Source organism: Condylura cristata, unplaced genomic scaffold, assembly GCF_000260355.1.
Source record: "Condylura cristata isolate star-nosed mole 26May11 unplaced genomic scaffold, ConCri1.0 scaffold00004, whole genome shotgun sequence".
Classification (NCBI taxonomy): domain Eukaryota; kingdom Metazoa; phylum Chordata; class Mammalia; order Eulipotyphla; family Talpidae; genus Condylura; species Condylura cristata.
Window position 1 is genome coordinate 50547959 of NW_004567105.1, and position 13801 is coordinate 50561759.

Genomic DNA, 13801 nt, shown 5'->3' on the forward strand with positions numbered 1-13801 from the left:
GATTGGAAAGAAAGATATAAAAATCTCTGTTTACAAATGACATGATGTTTTTAGTAGGAAATCTGTAAGAATGTGTGTGTGTACACACATACACTATTAGAGTTAACACATAAGTTCAGCAACATAACATGATGCAGGATGAAAATACAAATCATCTGTGTTTCACTAACATTCTGAAAATGAAATTAAGCAAAGAATTCCATTTTCAGTAGCATCAAAAGTAATAAAATAGGAATAATCTTAAAAAAAAATACTTGTAACTGAAAACTACAGATTGTCTTCGAAACAATTTTAAATGAACTGAAATAATGGAAAAACACATTTTGTTAATGGAATACAAGACACAGTATTGTTCAGATAGCGACATTCTTCAAATTGGTCTACAGACTCAATGCAATCCCTATGAACATCCCAGTTGGAATTTTTGTAGAAATTGACAAGCCAATCCTAAATTTTGTATTTTATGATACAAAAACCAAAGGCTCAGTCAAAACAATTTTTCAAAAGATTGAATAATTCAGATTTCACAATTTCATTACTTGGTTTCATACATTTACAATCAGTTGATTTTTCACAAGGGTGCTGAGACAATTCAATGGAAAAAGAATATACTTTTCAGCAAATGGTGCTGGGATAATTAGATAATCATATATGAGAATGAGTTGGCTCCCAATTTGTGCCATAGACAAAAACTTTCTCAAAATGTGTAATAAACCCAAATACAAGATCTAAAACCATTAAACTCTTAAATGAAGGTATAAGTATAAATACTTTTGACCTTGAGTCAGCAGTAGTTTCTCACATATGATAAAAACACAAGCAATAATAGAAAACTATAAATTGGTCTTCATCAAAATTAAACATTCTTGTGCTTCAATGGAGATCATTAACAAAATGAAGAAAATTCATGGAAGGAGAGGAATTTCTTGCAAGTCATCTATCTGATAGAAGACTTGAGTCCAGAAATTGTATTAATAATGCTTACGATTCAACAATAGAAAGATTGTTGACAATTAAGAATGAAATAGGGATTTAGATAGACAGTTATCCCAAAAAAAGGGTCTGTGTTAATATAAATATATATATATACATATATATATAGTATATATATGTATATATATATATATATAAAAGGATACTCAACATAATTAGCCATTAAGAAGTATAAATCAAAACCACAACAAGGTATCACTTCATCTCTCCCAGGATGGCAGCAATCAAGATGACAAGTATGGCAAGGATGTGGAGAAGTTGGAGTGGAGTACTCGTCCATTGATGATGGGGATGTAAAATGGTTCGGATATATATATATTTTGGGGTTCAGATATTTTTGAAAAACAGTTGGCCATTGCTCAACAAGTTAAGCATGAAATGCCCATATGATCCAGCAATTCCATTCCAAGGTATATACCCAAGAGAATTGAAAACATATGTCCTTGCAAAAACACTCGTACATAAATATTCAGAGTAGCATTATTCACTAAGGTAACAAAATGGAAGCAATCCAAAAGTTAACCAACTGATGAATGAATACACAGAATGTAGTATATCCATACAATGAAATAATATAACGCAATAAAAAAGAATGAGAGATTGTCACATGCTGCACCACAGATTACCCTTGAAAATACCATGCTGTGTGAGGAAGCCATTTCAAATGACTACACATTATAGGAGTCCATTTAAATGAAACTTCCAGGAAAATGTAAAAGACTGAGAAATGATAGACAGAAAATAGATTAATGGTTGTCAAGGCCTGAGGGGAGGGAATGTGGGATATTACCGTTCATACATGAGATGCATCTTTGGAAGTGATGAAAATCTTCTAAAATTAGATAGTGGTGATGGCTTCACAACTCTGTAACTATACTAAAAATTAGTGAATTGTGCGATTTAACATGGTGAATTTTATGGTATGTATGTTATATCTGAACAAAGCTGTTATCAAAACCTTTAGGCACATGTGGGGATTAGAATTCTAGGCTGTTTCATCCTCTTTGTATGGTGCTTCTGAAACTGATCATAAAGATAAGAGTCCACATAGAACAGATTATTTTCTTAAAATTTTCATCCTCTATTCTTTTTTCTTCTTCTCTTTTATTTTAGCTGTGGAAGCTAAATGCTTCTGTGTGGCTGACATCAAGTTTTTTATTGCTTCATCATTTTTGTAGTCATGGAAAAGGGAACAGATGGTAACCTTAAAAGAGAAATGTTCACTTTGGGGGAGAGGTATTTATCTTTGGCTGCTACTTTTTGAAATAATTCACTTGCATGATCCATATATATATATATATATACATACATACATATATGTGTGTGTGTTAATATGTATGTACATCTACCTACGTAAAGAAAATTTTTGTTGCCAATTAGAATTTCAAATCAATGAGGATTTATAGTGGAGGTGAAATATCTTCCCCATGAGATGATTGTCTCAGATTTGTTTGGTGGAAAAATATTTTTTTAAAGATTTATTTATTCAGGCCCTCCCTGGTGGCGCAGCGGGTTAAAGCACAGCACTGAGAGGCTAAAGCCACTTCTGCATGAGTTCAATTCCCGCCTGCCCCAGAGGTGACCACATGGCGTGGCAGACCTCTCCTGACCCGCCCGCTGCTCCTCTCAGCAGTGTACTTCGTCGATCTGCCTGTTCTGCTCCCCACTCTGTCTCTGGTGAAGCCTCTGGCCGCCCCTGAGCCTCTGGCCTGTACCCCAGTTCTGTATGTACAAATAAATAAATCTTTTAAAAAAAAAGATTTATTTATGCATACAGAACTGGGGTACAGGCCAGAGGTGCAAGGGAGGTGAGAGGACTCATCAGAGACAGAGCAGGGAGCAGAACAGGCCAACTGATGAAGCACACTGCTGAGGGGAGTAGCGGGCAGATCAGAAGGGGTCTGCCTGCCATATGGGTCACCACTGGGGCGGGGATTGAACTCATGCTGAAGTGGCTTTAGCTTCTTAGTGCTGTGCTTTAACCTGCTGCGCCACCAGGGAGAGCCCTACTGTTAATTTTTATTGCTATTATTCAAGGGAATTGTGGTCATGGTACATATCCAGTGCTCTATCTAATAAAGATTTTTTGACAGGAATTTGGAATGCTAATTTAAAAGCAAAGGTCGGGATCCATGTTTAAACCTTCTTAGCATGCTCATCTGGTGGCCTCCTAGCTTTCCCAACATTGCCACACATACAGTGCCACGCCTTCTACAGAGCCTGGCAAGCTGTGCAACACTCATGTGGCTGCTTTGCCAAAAGCCAGTTGCCAAGGAATGTGTTTACGGTTTGGGAACCAAGGGCAGGCCAGCTGAAGAAATGGTTTCCCTCGCCCTCCTTTTCACCTGCTTCCTTTACTGCTTGCAGGAAGATCTGTCTGCATTGCAAGTGCCCTCAGGAGGAGCACATGGTGACAGTGATGCCCCTGGAGATGGAGAAGACTGTCAGCAAACTCATGTTTGACTTCCAGAGGAACTCAACCTCGGACGACGACTCGGGCTGTGCCTTGGAGGAATATGCCTGGGTTCCGCCAGGTCTGAAGCCTGAACAGGTACCTTTCTTGACTTGAGAACAGTTGTGGTTTTGCCTTTGTCCTTTATCTTACCTGTCCTTCCTCATTCCAGATAGAAGAAAGGGCTGACTTGGCTGATGGAGAGAAGAGGTTGGCGCTAAATGGGTTGACAATGGCAGGGCCCCAGAGAAAAATAGGGAAGAGGAGTGAGACTGAACCCATGTGGCTCATTCATCACAACTGCTAATTACAGTGTATTGCCATTATTGGCTGTTAGCAGGAGATTATCTAGAATCTTCTCGTAAATGTTGCCTTTGAAACCTTAAATAGGGAAACTTTATTTCTGGAGGGAGAGGGGGAATTCACTGGCCATGAATCTTCATGTTAAGTTTCCTTGTAAAGGAGGGTTGAGGAAATATGAATTCACCTTATTCTTCCCAATGATATATTCTGTGCTTAAATATTTAATTTAGCCTTTCTTTTCAAAGAAAGACATTGGCATTTCCTGAAATATTTGGTACTGCCCACCGGCTGTAGATATTATGGGCTCGATTAGGTCAACTTGGTTTCTTTCTGTTTCACTGCTTTTTTCTCACTGATATACAACCTCAGCTTTGCATTTCTTGGTACTTGAAATTGTCTCTTCTACCAGCCACATGTTGATGTAGAAACTCTGTAAGTTGGATATTTTCATGAATTTCTCTATGTATCTTTAAGAGACATGTATATCAAAATCTTATCTATTCAGCCGTTATTCTCCTCCTCTGACACATAAAAACTTCATTCTCCAGAGATGCATATACCTAAAAGACATCTTGAAGTTTAAAAAGCCTGGGTATTTTAAGTCAGGGATTTTAGGTGTGATGTAATGTTTTAGAAACAAATTATTTATAATTAAGCATTTCTCATTTTTGCCCCCCAATATTAAGTTTGCCAACTGGCAGGTGAGATCAAGTTCACAAGCAGGATTTGTTTAATCAGCAAAGTATTATTTAAATTTTTGAAGTAGTTACTAATACCTAAAAATAAGTTTCGTTTTTGGAAGTTCCTATTCGTATCTTGAAAAAATGAGGTATGCTGGCCTTTGAGTTGAGTGCTCACCATTCTTTTTAGACAGTTTGAACTCTCCAGATCACCCAAGTCTCCTCTCAATTCTTTGTTGTTACTTTATTAAGTCCTACAGGTACTTCTGCTTTGTGATCTCTTCTCTAATGATTCATATAGAAAATATATTGTGGGATAGAAACATTTACAGAGTATAATCTCCATGAGAACTGAAGGGATATTGAGATATTAACTGGAAGAAATAGGAATATTTACTGTTTTAAATACTGTTTTACTGTATTAAAGAATACGTTTAGGAGAGATTGAGTTTGCCGGGAAACTCGGATGAGGTGGCAGCTGACTGAATGTCTTTGTCTGATGTCACCATTCTACCACTAGTACTTAAACAGTGAGTTCTCATACCTGGAACATCTGTTAGTTTGTTTCATTTTCTTGCTAACCTCATTTCCAGAATCTTCTAACAGATCCTTCTTTCTTTTGTTCACTTTGCTTCCTGTTAAATTGGATCCAAAATTCTCCAAAGTAAAACCATTTTCAGTTCCTTAAAAAGATTTTCCCTGAGACCATTAAACATCTTTCTCTGATATACAGATTCAGAAAAAATCAAAATTGCTGTTGGCCCCAGAGAACAAACAATTGCTGAAGGTAGGGCCTTGGTTAAATTCACCAATTCCAAGAGTAAGCGCTTGATGGTAACTTTGAAGGCCACTTGACTCATCTGAAATGAATGCCTTTGGGAAACAAAACAACTTTCTTTGATTTGTTTTTGGGGGAAAAAAAAGATTAATGCTATTAAACAAGTAGTTTGAATCATGTCAGATGAAAGGATATGCACAGCTCTTCTAATTCGCTTGTTCCATGGATGGTTTCCTCTATTCCCTACACTAATTCAAACCTATATGACATAGATGATTAGAAAGGGAAATTGTACTCTAGAGAAAGGAGATCTCTTCAAGCTATGTGGAGAAATCTATTTGTTTAATAAAATGTGGATCTATACATATTAAAGGTGTTTGAAGGAATGTGTTGCATGAAACAAATGGACTTCCAATCTTTTAATTGTGAGTTCTTTTGAAGTTTGTTACTTGTGGAACTGCTTATGGGGTTGAAAATTTTTGAAAAGCTGTATAGTGTAATCTAAGATTAGAAAGTATTCAGAATGCTAGCTGCCTTTCAGTAACAAAAATTCTGATATTTAATAACATGTTACCTGTCTCTGACTTGAGAAAAACCATTTTTCTATCGAGGACTTACAGTGCACATTAAAATGCTTTGTGCTGGAGGCAAAATACTAAAAACTGGTTAGGGTTGAAAGTAATGTGCTTTCATTTTTGTTAGGAACCTTTCATTTTACTCCCTGATCATGGGGTTGGGATTGTACCTTCAGATGACACTCTTATTATTCTATTTCTTCTGAGAAATGCCTTCAATTAAATATAATACAAACAACAGTCATCTCTCATTTAAGAAGGTAATCTTGAATATGCACATTTAAGTCCATGAAAATCTACTAGCTATAAAACTCAACCTTCTTAAAATAGTGTGGAAAATGCCAAATATACCAGATGATGCCAGAACAGGAAGGTATTCATCTTGTGTTTTTTAATGACTGGACTAGAAGCTGATCAGATAGTTTGCTCACTTTACCTCTGCTCACTGCCAGTGAGATGCTTCCCATCATCCAGAGAGTCCTGTTATAGCAGAGCGAGAGCCAAAGTCAGAGTGTCCTGACGAACAACTGGTATCATCTGTAGTGTTTCATGTTCTTTTTAGATTCAAACAGTTCTGTCTCTTAGGAACTCTGTGGTGACAAATTTATACTAGCTAGTTCTCCAGAAGAACATGGGACATTTTTAAGAAACTGTGCAAAAGGTAAAAGATGTAAATGATGAACAGGTTTCCTCAGCCTAGTTACCATTGACATTTGGGACTGGTCAACCCTTTGTTCTGGGGCTTTCCTGCACATTGTAGAATGATGGACAGCACCTCTACACTACCAATTAGATGCCAGTCTCACACAGCATCCCCTCCCCTGCTATTCGGGTAATCAGACACGTATGTACATATTGGTCAATTTCCTGGCAGTGGGTTGGGGTCCCTGGCTGAGAACAAATGGGTGTAAGTGATGTTAAATCTAGAGGATCTGTTGGTAAAAATCTGGCCCGTTAAGATTTTAAAAAAGATTCATATCAGCAAACATTTGTTTGAGCACCTATCCTATTCCAGTACAGCTTGCTCTCTTTGAAAGAGTCTTAGAATTATATGGCTGGATGATTATGTGATGAAGTGCTAATGGCATGCTGCATGGGCAGAGACTAGTGGGGGTCAGCTCTATGTGGGGGTCAACTCTCCACCCTCCAAAAGTCAAACCAAGAACTGGAGTAGTGAAGGGAGCAGGTGGTGGAAGGGTCCCCTTTTGTTCACCAGAACAGAAACTGCTTTTAGAAAAGAAAATATGAACAAGCTAAAAGAACAAATAAAAATCACAAATATTCGCACCAACCAAGGAATATTGTTTTCCAACCCTTTTTTTGCATAGCTTTTTTGTTTTACAAAAAATATAGATTTGCAAACTTTTGTTTACTTCTGACAAGTATTTATATATACATACATGTATACACACACACAGACACACACACATATGTATATATATATAGGAGTATATTTCTATTTTGTTTTGGACAAAAATGTGTTGATGTTATCTGTTTACCCTTTATTCATTTTGGAATGGGTGTAGGGAATGGGAATGGGTTCCCCATTGTCTTTAACTTAGTGGGGTTACCTAGGGGTATTTGGAAATGTGTGTTTGGGAGGGGGTATTGTTGAAAAGACCTCAGGGTTCACTGGCATTTTAATAAATAGGATTTTGAGATGCTGAACCTCCCGACACATACCAGATGACCCTGTGCAAAGGAGAACTGAGTCCTCCCAAATGCTGGGAGTACCACCGTGGAGCAAGCCTGAGCTGAAGATTTAGTTTGGAACTTGTGTATTCTTGGCAACTTGATATTAAATAAGGGGACAGCAGCAAACCATCCTGTATACTTACTAAAATAACTGATCTGCTAAAAGAATAGTTCCTGGAGATGAAACATTCACATGTGAACCTCTTTTTTAAATTTTAACTTAATTTTTAATTGAGGTATAATGGACAAATAATATTATTTTCAAGTAATAACATAATGTTTAGATATTTACATGTTTTGCACTATAAGCACCACAGTAAGACTGACATCTGTCATAATATATATGGTTACAAAAATGTTTTTTCTTGTGAAAACAAGATTCATTCCCTAAGCAACTTTCAAACATGCAACACAGTGTTATTAACTCTAGTCACCATGCTAGGAGTTATTTATTTTATAACTAACATTTTTACTTTTTCACCCCCTTCACTCATTTCACCTGTGGGAAGCACCATTTTATTCTCTGTTCCTATGCATTTGGTTTTGTGGGGATTTTTTAAATTCCACATAAAAGTGAAATCAGGCATTACTTGTCTTTCTGACTTATTTCACTTAGAATGATATCCTCATGGTCCATTCTTATTGTCACAAATGAAAATGTTTAACTTTTTAAAGATTTATTTATTTGTGCATACAGAACTGGGGTATAGGCCAGAGGTGCAGGGGCAGCGAGAGGCTTCATCAGAGACAGAGTGGGGAGCAGAACAGACAGATCGATGAAGTACACTGCTGAGGGGAGCAGCGGGCCGGTCAGAAAAGGTCTGCGGAGCCATGTGATCTCCTCTGGGGCAGGCGGGGATCGAACTCATGAGGAAGTGGCCTTAGCCTCTCAATGCTGTGCTTTAACCCGCTGCGCCACCAGGGAGGACCGAAAATGTTTAATTTTTTGGCAAGGGTGGGGGTGAGTAATATTCAGTCTGTCTATCTAAAATCTCCTCATCCATCCGTAAACACTTAGGTTGTTTCCACAACTTGGCTATTGTAAAGAATGCTGAAGTGTATATTGCGGGCAGAAGTTGGGTATACATGTGACCCTCTTTAAAGTTTTTATTTAATTGCGTTAGACGGCCCTCCAGAAGGCTGTAACTGATGTCATTGGGTACACGTGGATGTGCTTTTTCTATTAGTTCTTCTACTCAATGATCCATAAAAATCTGAAGAGGCCATCAAATTGCTTTTCCTGAGTGAAAATCCTTTTTATTGATGTGCTTGGTACTCTAAGTACCCGTGGAGGGTTGTCAAATGTAAATGTTTCCAAATCCTCTGACTCCAAACATTAGCAATTTTACATTGACTTTAATTGTGTTGTTGTCCATAAAGAATGGCAATTAGATATTTTTCCAAAACATTCAACTTCACTTCAAACTGTCAAGAAGAATGAAGAGTGGATACCAGGATTAATTGCCTAGTTTCTGATTTTCAAATCCTCCTTTCAGGTGTGCAAAATAGACCACCCTATACTACCTAGAGATGGGGAAGAACTAGTTGGTTTTGAACCCTGTAAAACTAAACTATCTCTGTTGGGGGTACACAAGAATTTCTATCTGGTTTCCTCTTTACTGACTAATATTCATCTTTTCGGTATTAAATGTGTCTCTTCAGTGAACTTTTCTGATCCCCACTCCCAATACAGGATGATTCCTCGTTATATGCTTTGTAGCAATCCCTGAAATTGCCCTTATTGGTGCTTATGTTTATATATTTATTGGTGTAATTATGTACTTCATATTTGACTCTCCTACTTTAAGATTCCAGAGACAGGGATCTCGTCTATTTTGTCCTCTAGGAGTTCCCCAACACCTGGAAATGTGCCCGACACATGGCAGGCACCCAACAACCCAAATATTTGGGTTGACCAGAAATGTTCAGGGTTGCCTCACATCGAGAAGATAGAACTCCAGTTGTGTCCTGATCCAAATTTGGGGAGTATGCTGGGTGCCACAGAATGAGGAAAAAGCAGCACAGCTCAGTGGAAAAAGCCTCCCTTCCAGAGTCAGGAAATCTGGCAGCTGCCTCATCCCTTTCTGATCTCAGAAAAATTGTCTAACTTCTAGGAACCTTTTCCTCTTGATGAAAATGATGAGAATGAAAATGGAGAAAATAACTCTGATTTCATCCAATACTTGCTATGCACATATCACCATTTTTAACTTTGCATGTGTTATCATATTTCTTATAGCAGCCATAGTTGGTAATTACTATTTCTGTCTCCCTTTCAGAACTAAGTTAAGTAAGCATCAGAGAAGCAAAATAATATGCTCAAGATTCATAAGCTAATGAGTAGTAGCAGAAATGGATTCAATGTCAGGTAACCTGACCCTGGAACCTACTCAGACTTTTAGGTCACAGGAATTATCTGGATCCAAGTGAGTGAGTACATAGAAGACCCCTGGTGTGGTATCTACACACAGAAGTTGCTCAATAAAACAACTAGTTGTTTCCTAACTACCCTTCTTGTGAAATTTAGTGACACCATTTACGGTTTCCTTGATTGGATAACGAGAGTAGGAAAAGGAAATATTTGGCTTTCTGGGGCAGAGGAAGGCTAGGAGCGGGGATATTCAGCCTACAGTTAAGAGGAATCCTGATTCCTTCTCATCCTTCTGCAGAATTCAAAAATTTTAATTCTGCCAATATGAGAGCCTTTCTCTTCCCCACCTTCTCTCTGTTTGGAGGTTGCTATAAAATTGCAACTTTGTTCTAGTGAAGTTCTGGATCTGCTGAGCCAGAGCAACTTGGACAGGGGCCCAGGCAGAGCCATCTGACTGAATTTTCTGATGCTCCCAGCAGGGTTTGGGGCTGTGTGCTAAGGAGTGAGCTTTGCCACCTCCTCCTTGGTGCCTGAGATTTCCTGCAATACCAGAGTCCCCAGGCTGGGAGGTATGTGCCCCTGGGGCATTTTCTGTAGGCAAAGCATGCTTCCAAAAAGAAGTTCCTACAGACCTCCTGCTAGGCCTCAATAGGTCAGTGTGGGGTATGACTCCTTGCTCTGTCCACTGCCATTTGGAGCGTCTTTGGCTCCTGTCTCTGATGGTTGAGCTTCTTGTCAGTGTTCTACGTGGCTGTATTCCCCCTCGTGGGAGTGAGTGTAAGAAGTGAATGGATCCCAGGGTCTGCTGGTAAAGTTTGTGAACAAGGAGTCACAATTGGGCTTCTTTTATTCATTCACTCATTCAACACACATATGCCAGCCATACACTTACATTTATATGTATGTATGTATGTATGTGTGTATGTATGTATGTATAATGTGCGCCTACTATGTGTTAGCCACTGTGTTGGGCATAGGACATAAAACAAACTAGGGTTTCGGCTACATTGTGGTTGTAAGAGGAATGTTCGAGCTATAAATTAGGAAACAAGATTATTTGAGGTTTTGATTAAAAAGGAAGAGCAGTGACATTCAGGATCGTGACATTAACAATTAGTGCGCTTTTCCATGTGCCACACGTCAGCCGGTGCTGTACAAGTTGTGTTTTGTTTAATCTATGCGAGGAAGAAAATAGGACCGTGTCTGTGATCATGCACCTGTGCTGAAGTGTCGGAGGGTTGGCTAATTCAGATTGATAGGTCAGGTGCAGCCTCTCTGGGGATGGGGAGATGGTATTTGAGCTGCTGCTGACTGATGTGAGGAGACCTGCCCTACAAAGACCTGTCGTGTTGTAGAAGTTCAGGTTTTCGTTTGCATGAAGCTCAGAAGTGAAATGAGTACCCACCTTGGTTGTGCGCAAAGGGTTTGAGCAGAGCCTTGTTGGACGACCTGGGAGAAGAGTGTTGTCCACGCTTGTGAAGCTCTTGCTTAGGTATCTGTGGGCACGGCAGGAGTGGGGAGAGGGACATCTTGTCCTATGTACCCCAGGAAAATTGGAGCCCTCCCCCCCACCCATCACGTTGAAGTTTCCTGCCTGCAGGTATAGTGAGAGCGACAGAAAGTCTCCATCCAGAGGAGATTACAGCATTACGAAGGAACCATCCATTTGCTCAATCTGGCCAACTGTACGTGCTTTCTTTTGGCTTTATTTATTTTTATTTTAATATAATAGTTTATTTTTACATCATTTTGTGCTGTTTTCCATCTCAGTTGTAATCCCCGTGGGCTTCCCATCACCAAATCATCCATAGGTCATCACCATAGTCCCGTGCACTTCCCCTGCCCCGTTTCTGATCCCATCCCCCCACTCCACCCCCATAAAAGGTTTCTGGTATACAGTTGTTCATTATTATTTTTATTTTTACCCCTGGTCCTTTATGCTCCTACTATGAGTGAAACCATCCAGTGTTTTTCTTTTTCTTTCTGGCTTATTTCACTAAGCATGTACATGCTTTCTTTAATTTTTTTTTAAAGATTTATTTGTGCATACAGAACTGGGATACAGGCCAGAGGCTCAGGGGCGGTGAGAGGCTTCACCAGGACAGAGCGGGGAGCAGAACAGGCAGATCGACGAAGTACACTGCTGAGGGGAGCAGCGGGCGGGTCAGGAGAGGTCTGCCGCGCCATGTGGTCACCTCCAGGGCAGGCGGGAATCGAACTCATGCGGAAGTGGCTGGCTTTAGATTCTCAGTGCTGTGCTTTAACCCGCTGCGCCACCAGGGAGGGCCCCCATGCTTTCTTTAAATGTATGCCTCCTCCTTTCATCATATGTCCTGTTCTCTAAAATTGAGCATGCTAGAGTGATATAGCATTGTCCAGTTCCCCACTGTATGCCCAGTGCCTGAAATAGTGTCTGATATGTATCACTCATTCAGCAAACAGATGTTACATGAATAAACAGTCACATTTATTCCAATACAGAATCCCCCACTTTTCTAGTAAAATCGTGTGTTTCTCAGCGAGGACTGGAAACCTGGTCAGGTTGCCACAGCAGTGAAGGGGTGAGCGAGGAGTCAGGCAGTCATCTGCCCGGCTCCAGTACCTGCTTGGATGCTTCTGTGCCCACCCCGCCCTGTTCCTGGGTGGTGCAGCCAGGATGTCGGAGCCCAGTAAGTCGACTTGGCCTATGTTGGACAGGGAGCAGCCAGTGTCACAGAAGGCTCTTTCATTCTTAGGGAGGGAAGTTTCTCCAAATCTCAGGTTGACCTTGGTGACTAAGGAATGCATCTTTCCTCACCTCCTGTTTCCCCATGCCTGCAGGAAGCAGCACAGCCCTCCCTTCAGACACTCGTTTTCCTTACTGACAATCTGCTTACCTCTGGTGCTTCCCATTCTTTATCCTGGCGGGGTGCCCAAATGCTCAGACCTGGATCCTTCCTATTTCCTCCACTGGCTCTCATGTCCTGGTACAGGGTCACATATCTAGGCACTCACAATGATGTGCCTTGGTTCTGCTAGTATCTGCAGAGTGCCAACCATCTGTCCAGGCACTGAGGCAGAACCATGGGTGAGCAGGAAACCCTGCCCTATGGAGCTGATGCTCTGGTGGAGGCTACAAGCAAGTTAAGAAATGGAGGAATGAGACACTTTCAGGGAATGATATATGCTAGAGAGCAATTAAAAAGGGCTGAGGTTCTTTAAAACCAGAGTGGGCTGGGCCCTCCCTGGTTGCACAGTGGGTTGGAGCACAGCACTAGGAAGCCAGCTGCAGCCACTTAGGCACAAGTTCGATCCCCATCCCCAGAGGTGATCCACATGGCACATCAGACCTCTCCTGACCTCCCCACTGTTCCCCTCAGCAGTGTACTTCGTTGATCTGCCTATTCTGCTCCCCGTTCTGTCTCTGGTAAATCCTCTTACTGCCCCTGCTCCTCTGGCCTGTACCCCAGTTCGTATGCACAAATAAATAAAAAAATCAGGGTGGGCCAACATTTTCTGTAAACAGCCAAATGTAAAGTATATTTGTCTTTGGGGGATATACAGTCTCTGTCATGAATTTCAGACTCTGAGGTTGTAGTCCAACATGTAGCAAAAGAGGTCATCAGTTAGAAGACGTAAGTAAATGAGTGTGGCTATCTGACAGTAAAACTTTATTTTAAAAAATGGCCAGCAGTCCTGATTTGACACACAGACTATAGTTTGATGGTTCCTAATTTATAATCAATAATTCCTTTAGATGAGAAAAGTCTTTTTTGTGAAGGTGATAGCTAAGCTGTACCATGGAATGATAAATTCCCCGGATTTAGTCCAGCCAAGTCCAGGTTCGTTTGGTGTATTACCACCAGCGGCATCCCTGTCTCCTGGGAACTTGTTAAAAAGTGTAAAAAGCGCAAATTCTTCAACTCTGCCCCAGGCCTGCTGAACCGGAGCTGGGGTGTGAGAGCGGGTGGGGTG

At 40.4% G+C, this 13801-nt stretch overlaps 1 protein-coding gene across 2 annotated transcripts in view; it reads left to right on the plus strand.

The window, feature by feature from the left end:
• PRICKLE2 (prickle homolog 2 (Drosophila)) overlaps positions 1-13801 on the plus strand; it is a 159347-nt gene that overhangs the window by 62044 nt on the left and 83502 nt on the right. For both annotated transcript variants that reach the window (XR_001145041.1, XM_012720474.1), the window contains exon 2: positions 3361-3544. Coding sequence is in view for 1 of the 2 variants with exons in the window: in XM_012720474.1 (XP_012575928.1) it covers positions 3401-3544 (144 nt within the window). In the remaining variant the exon portion in view is untranslated. The remainder of the gene's footprint in view (positions 1-3360; positions 3545-13801) is intronic.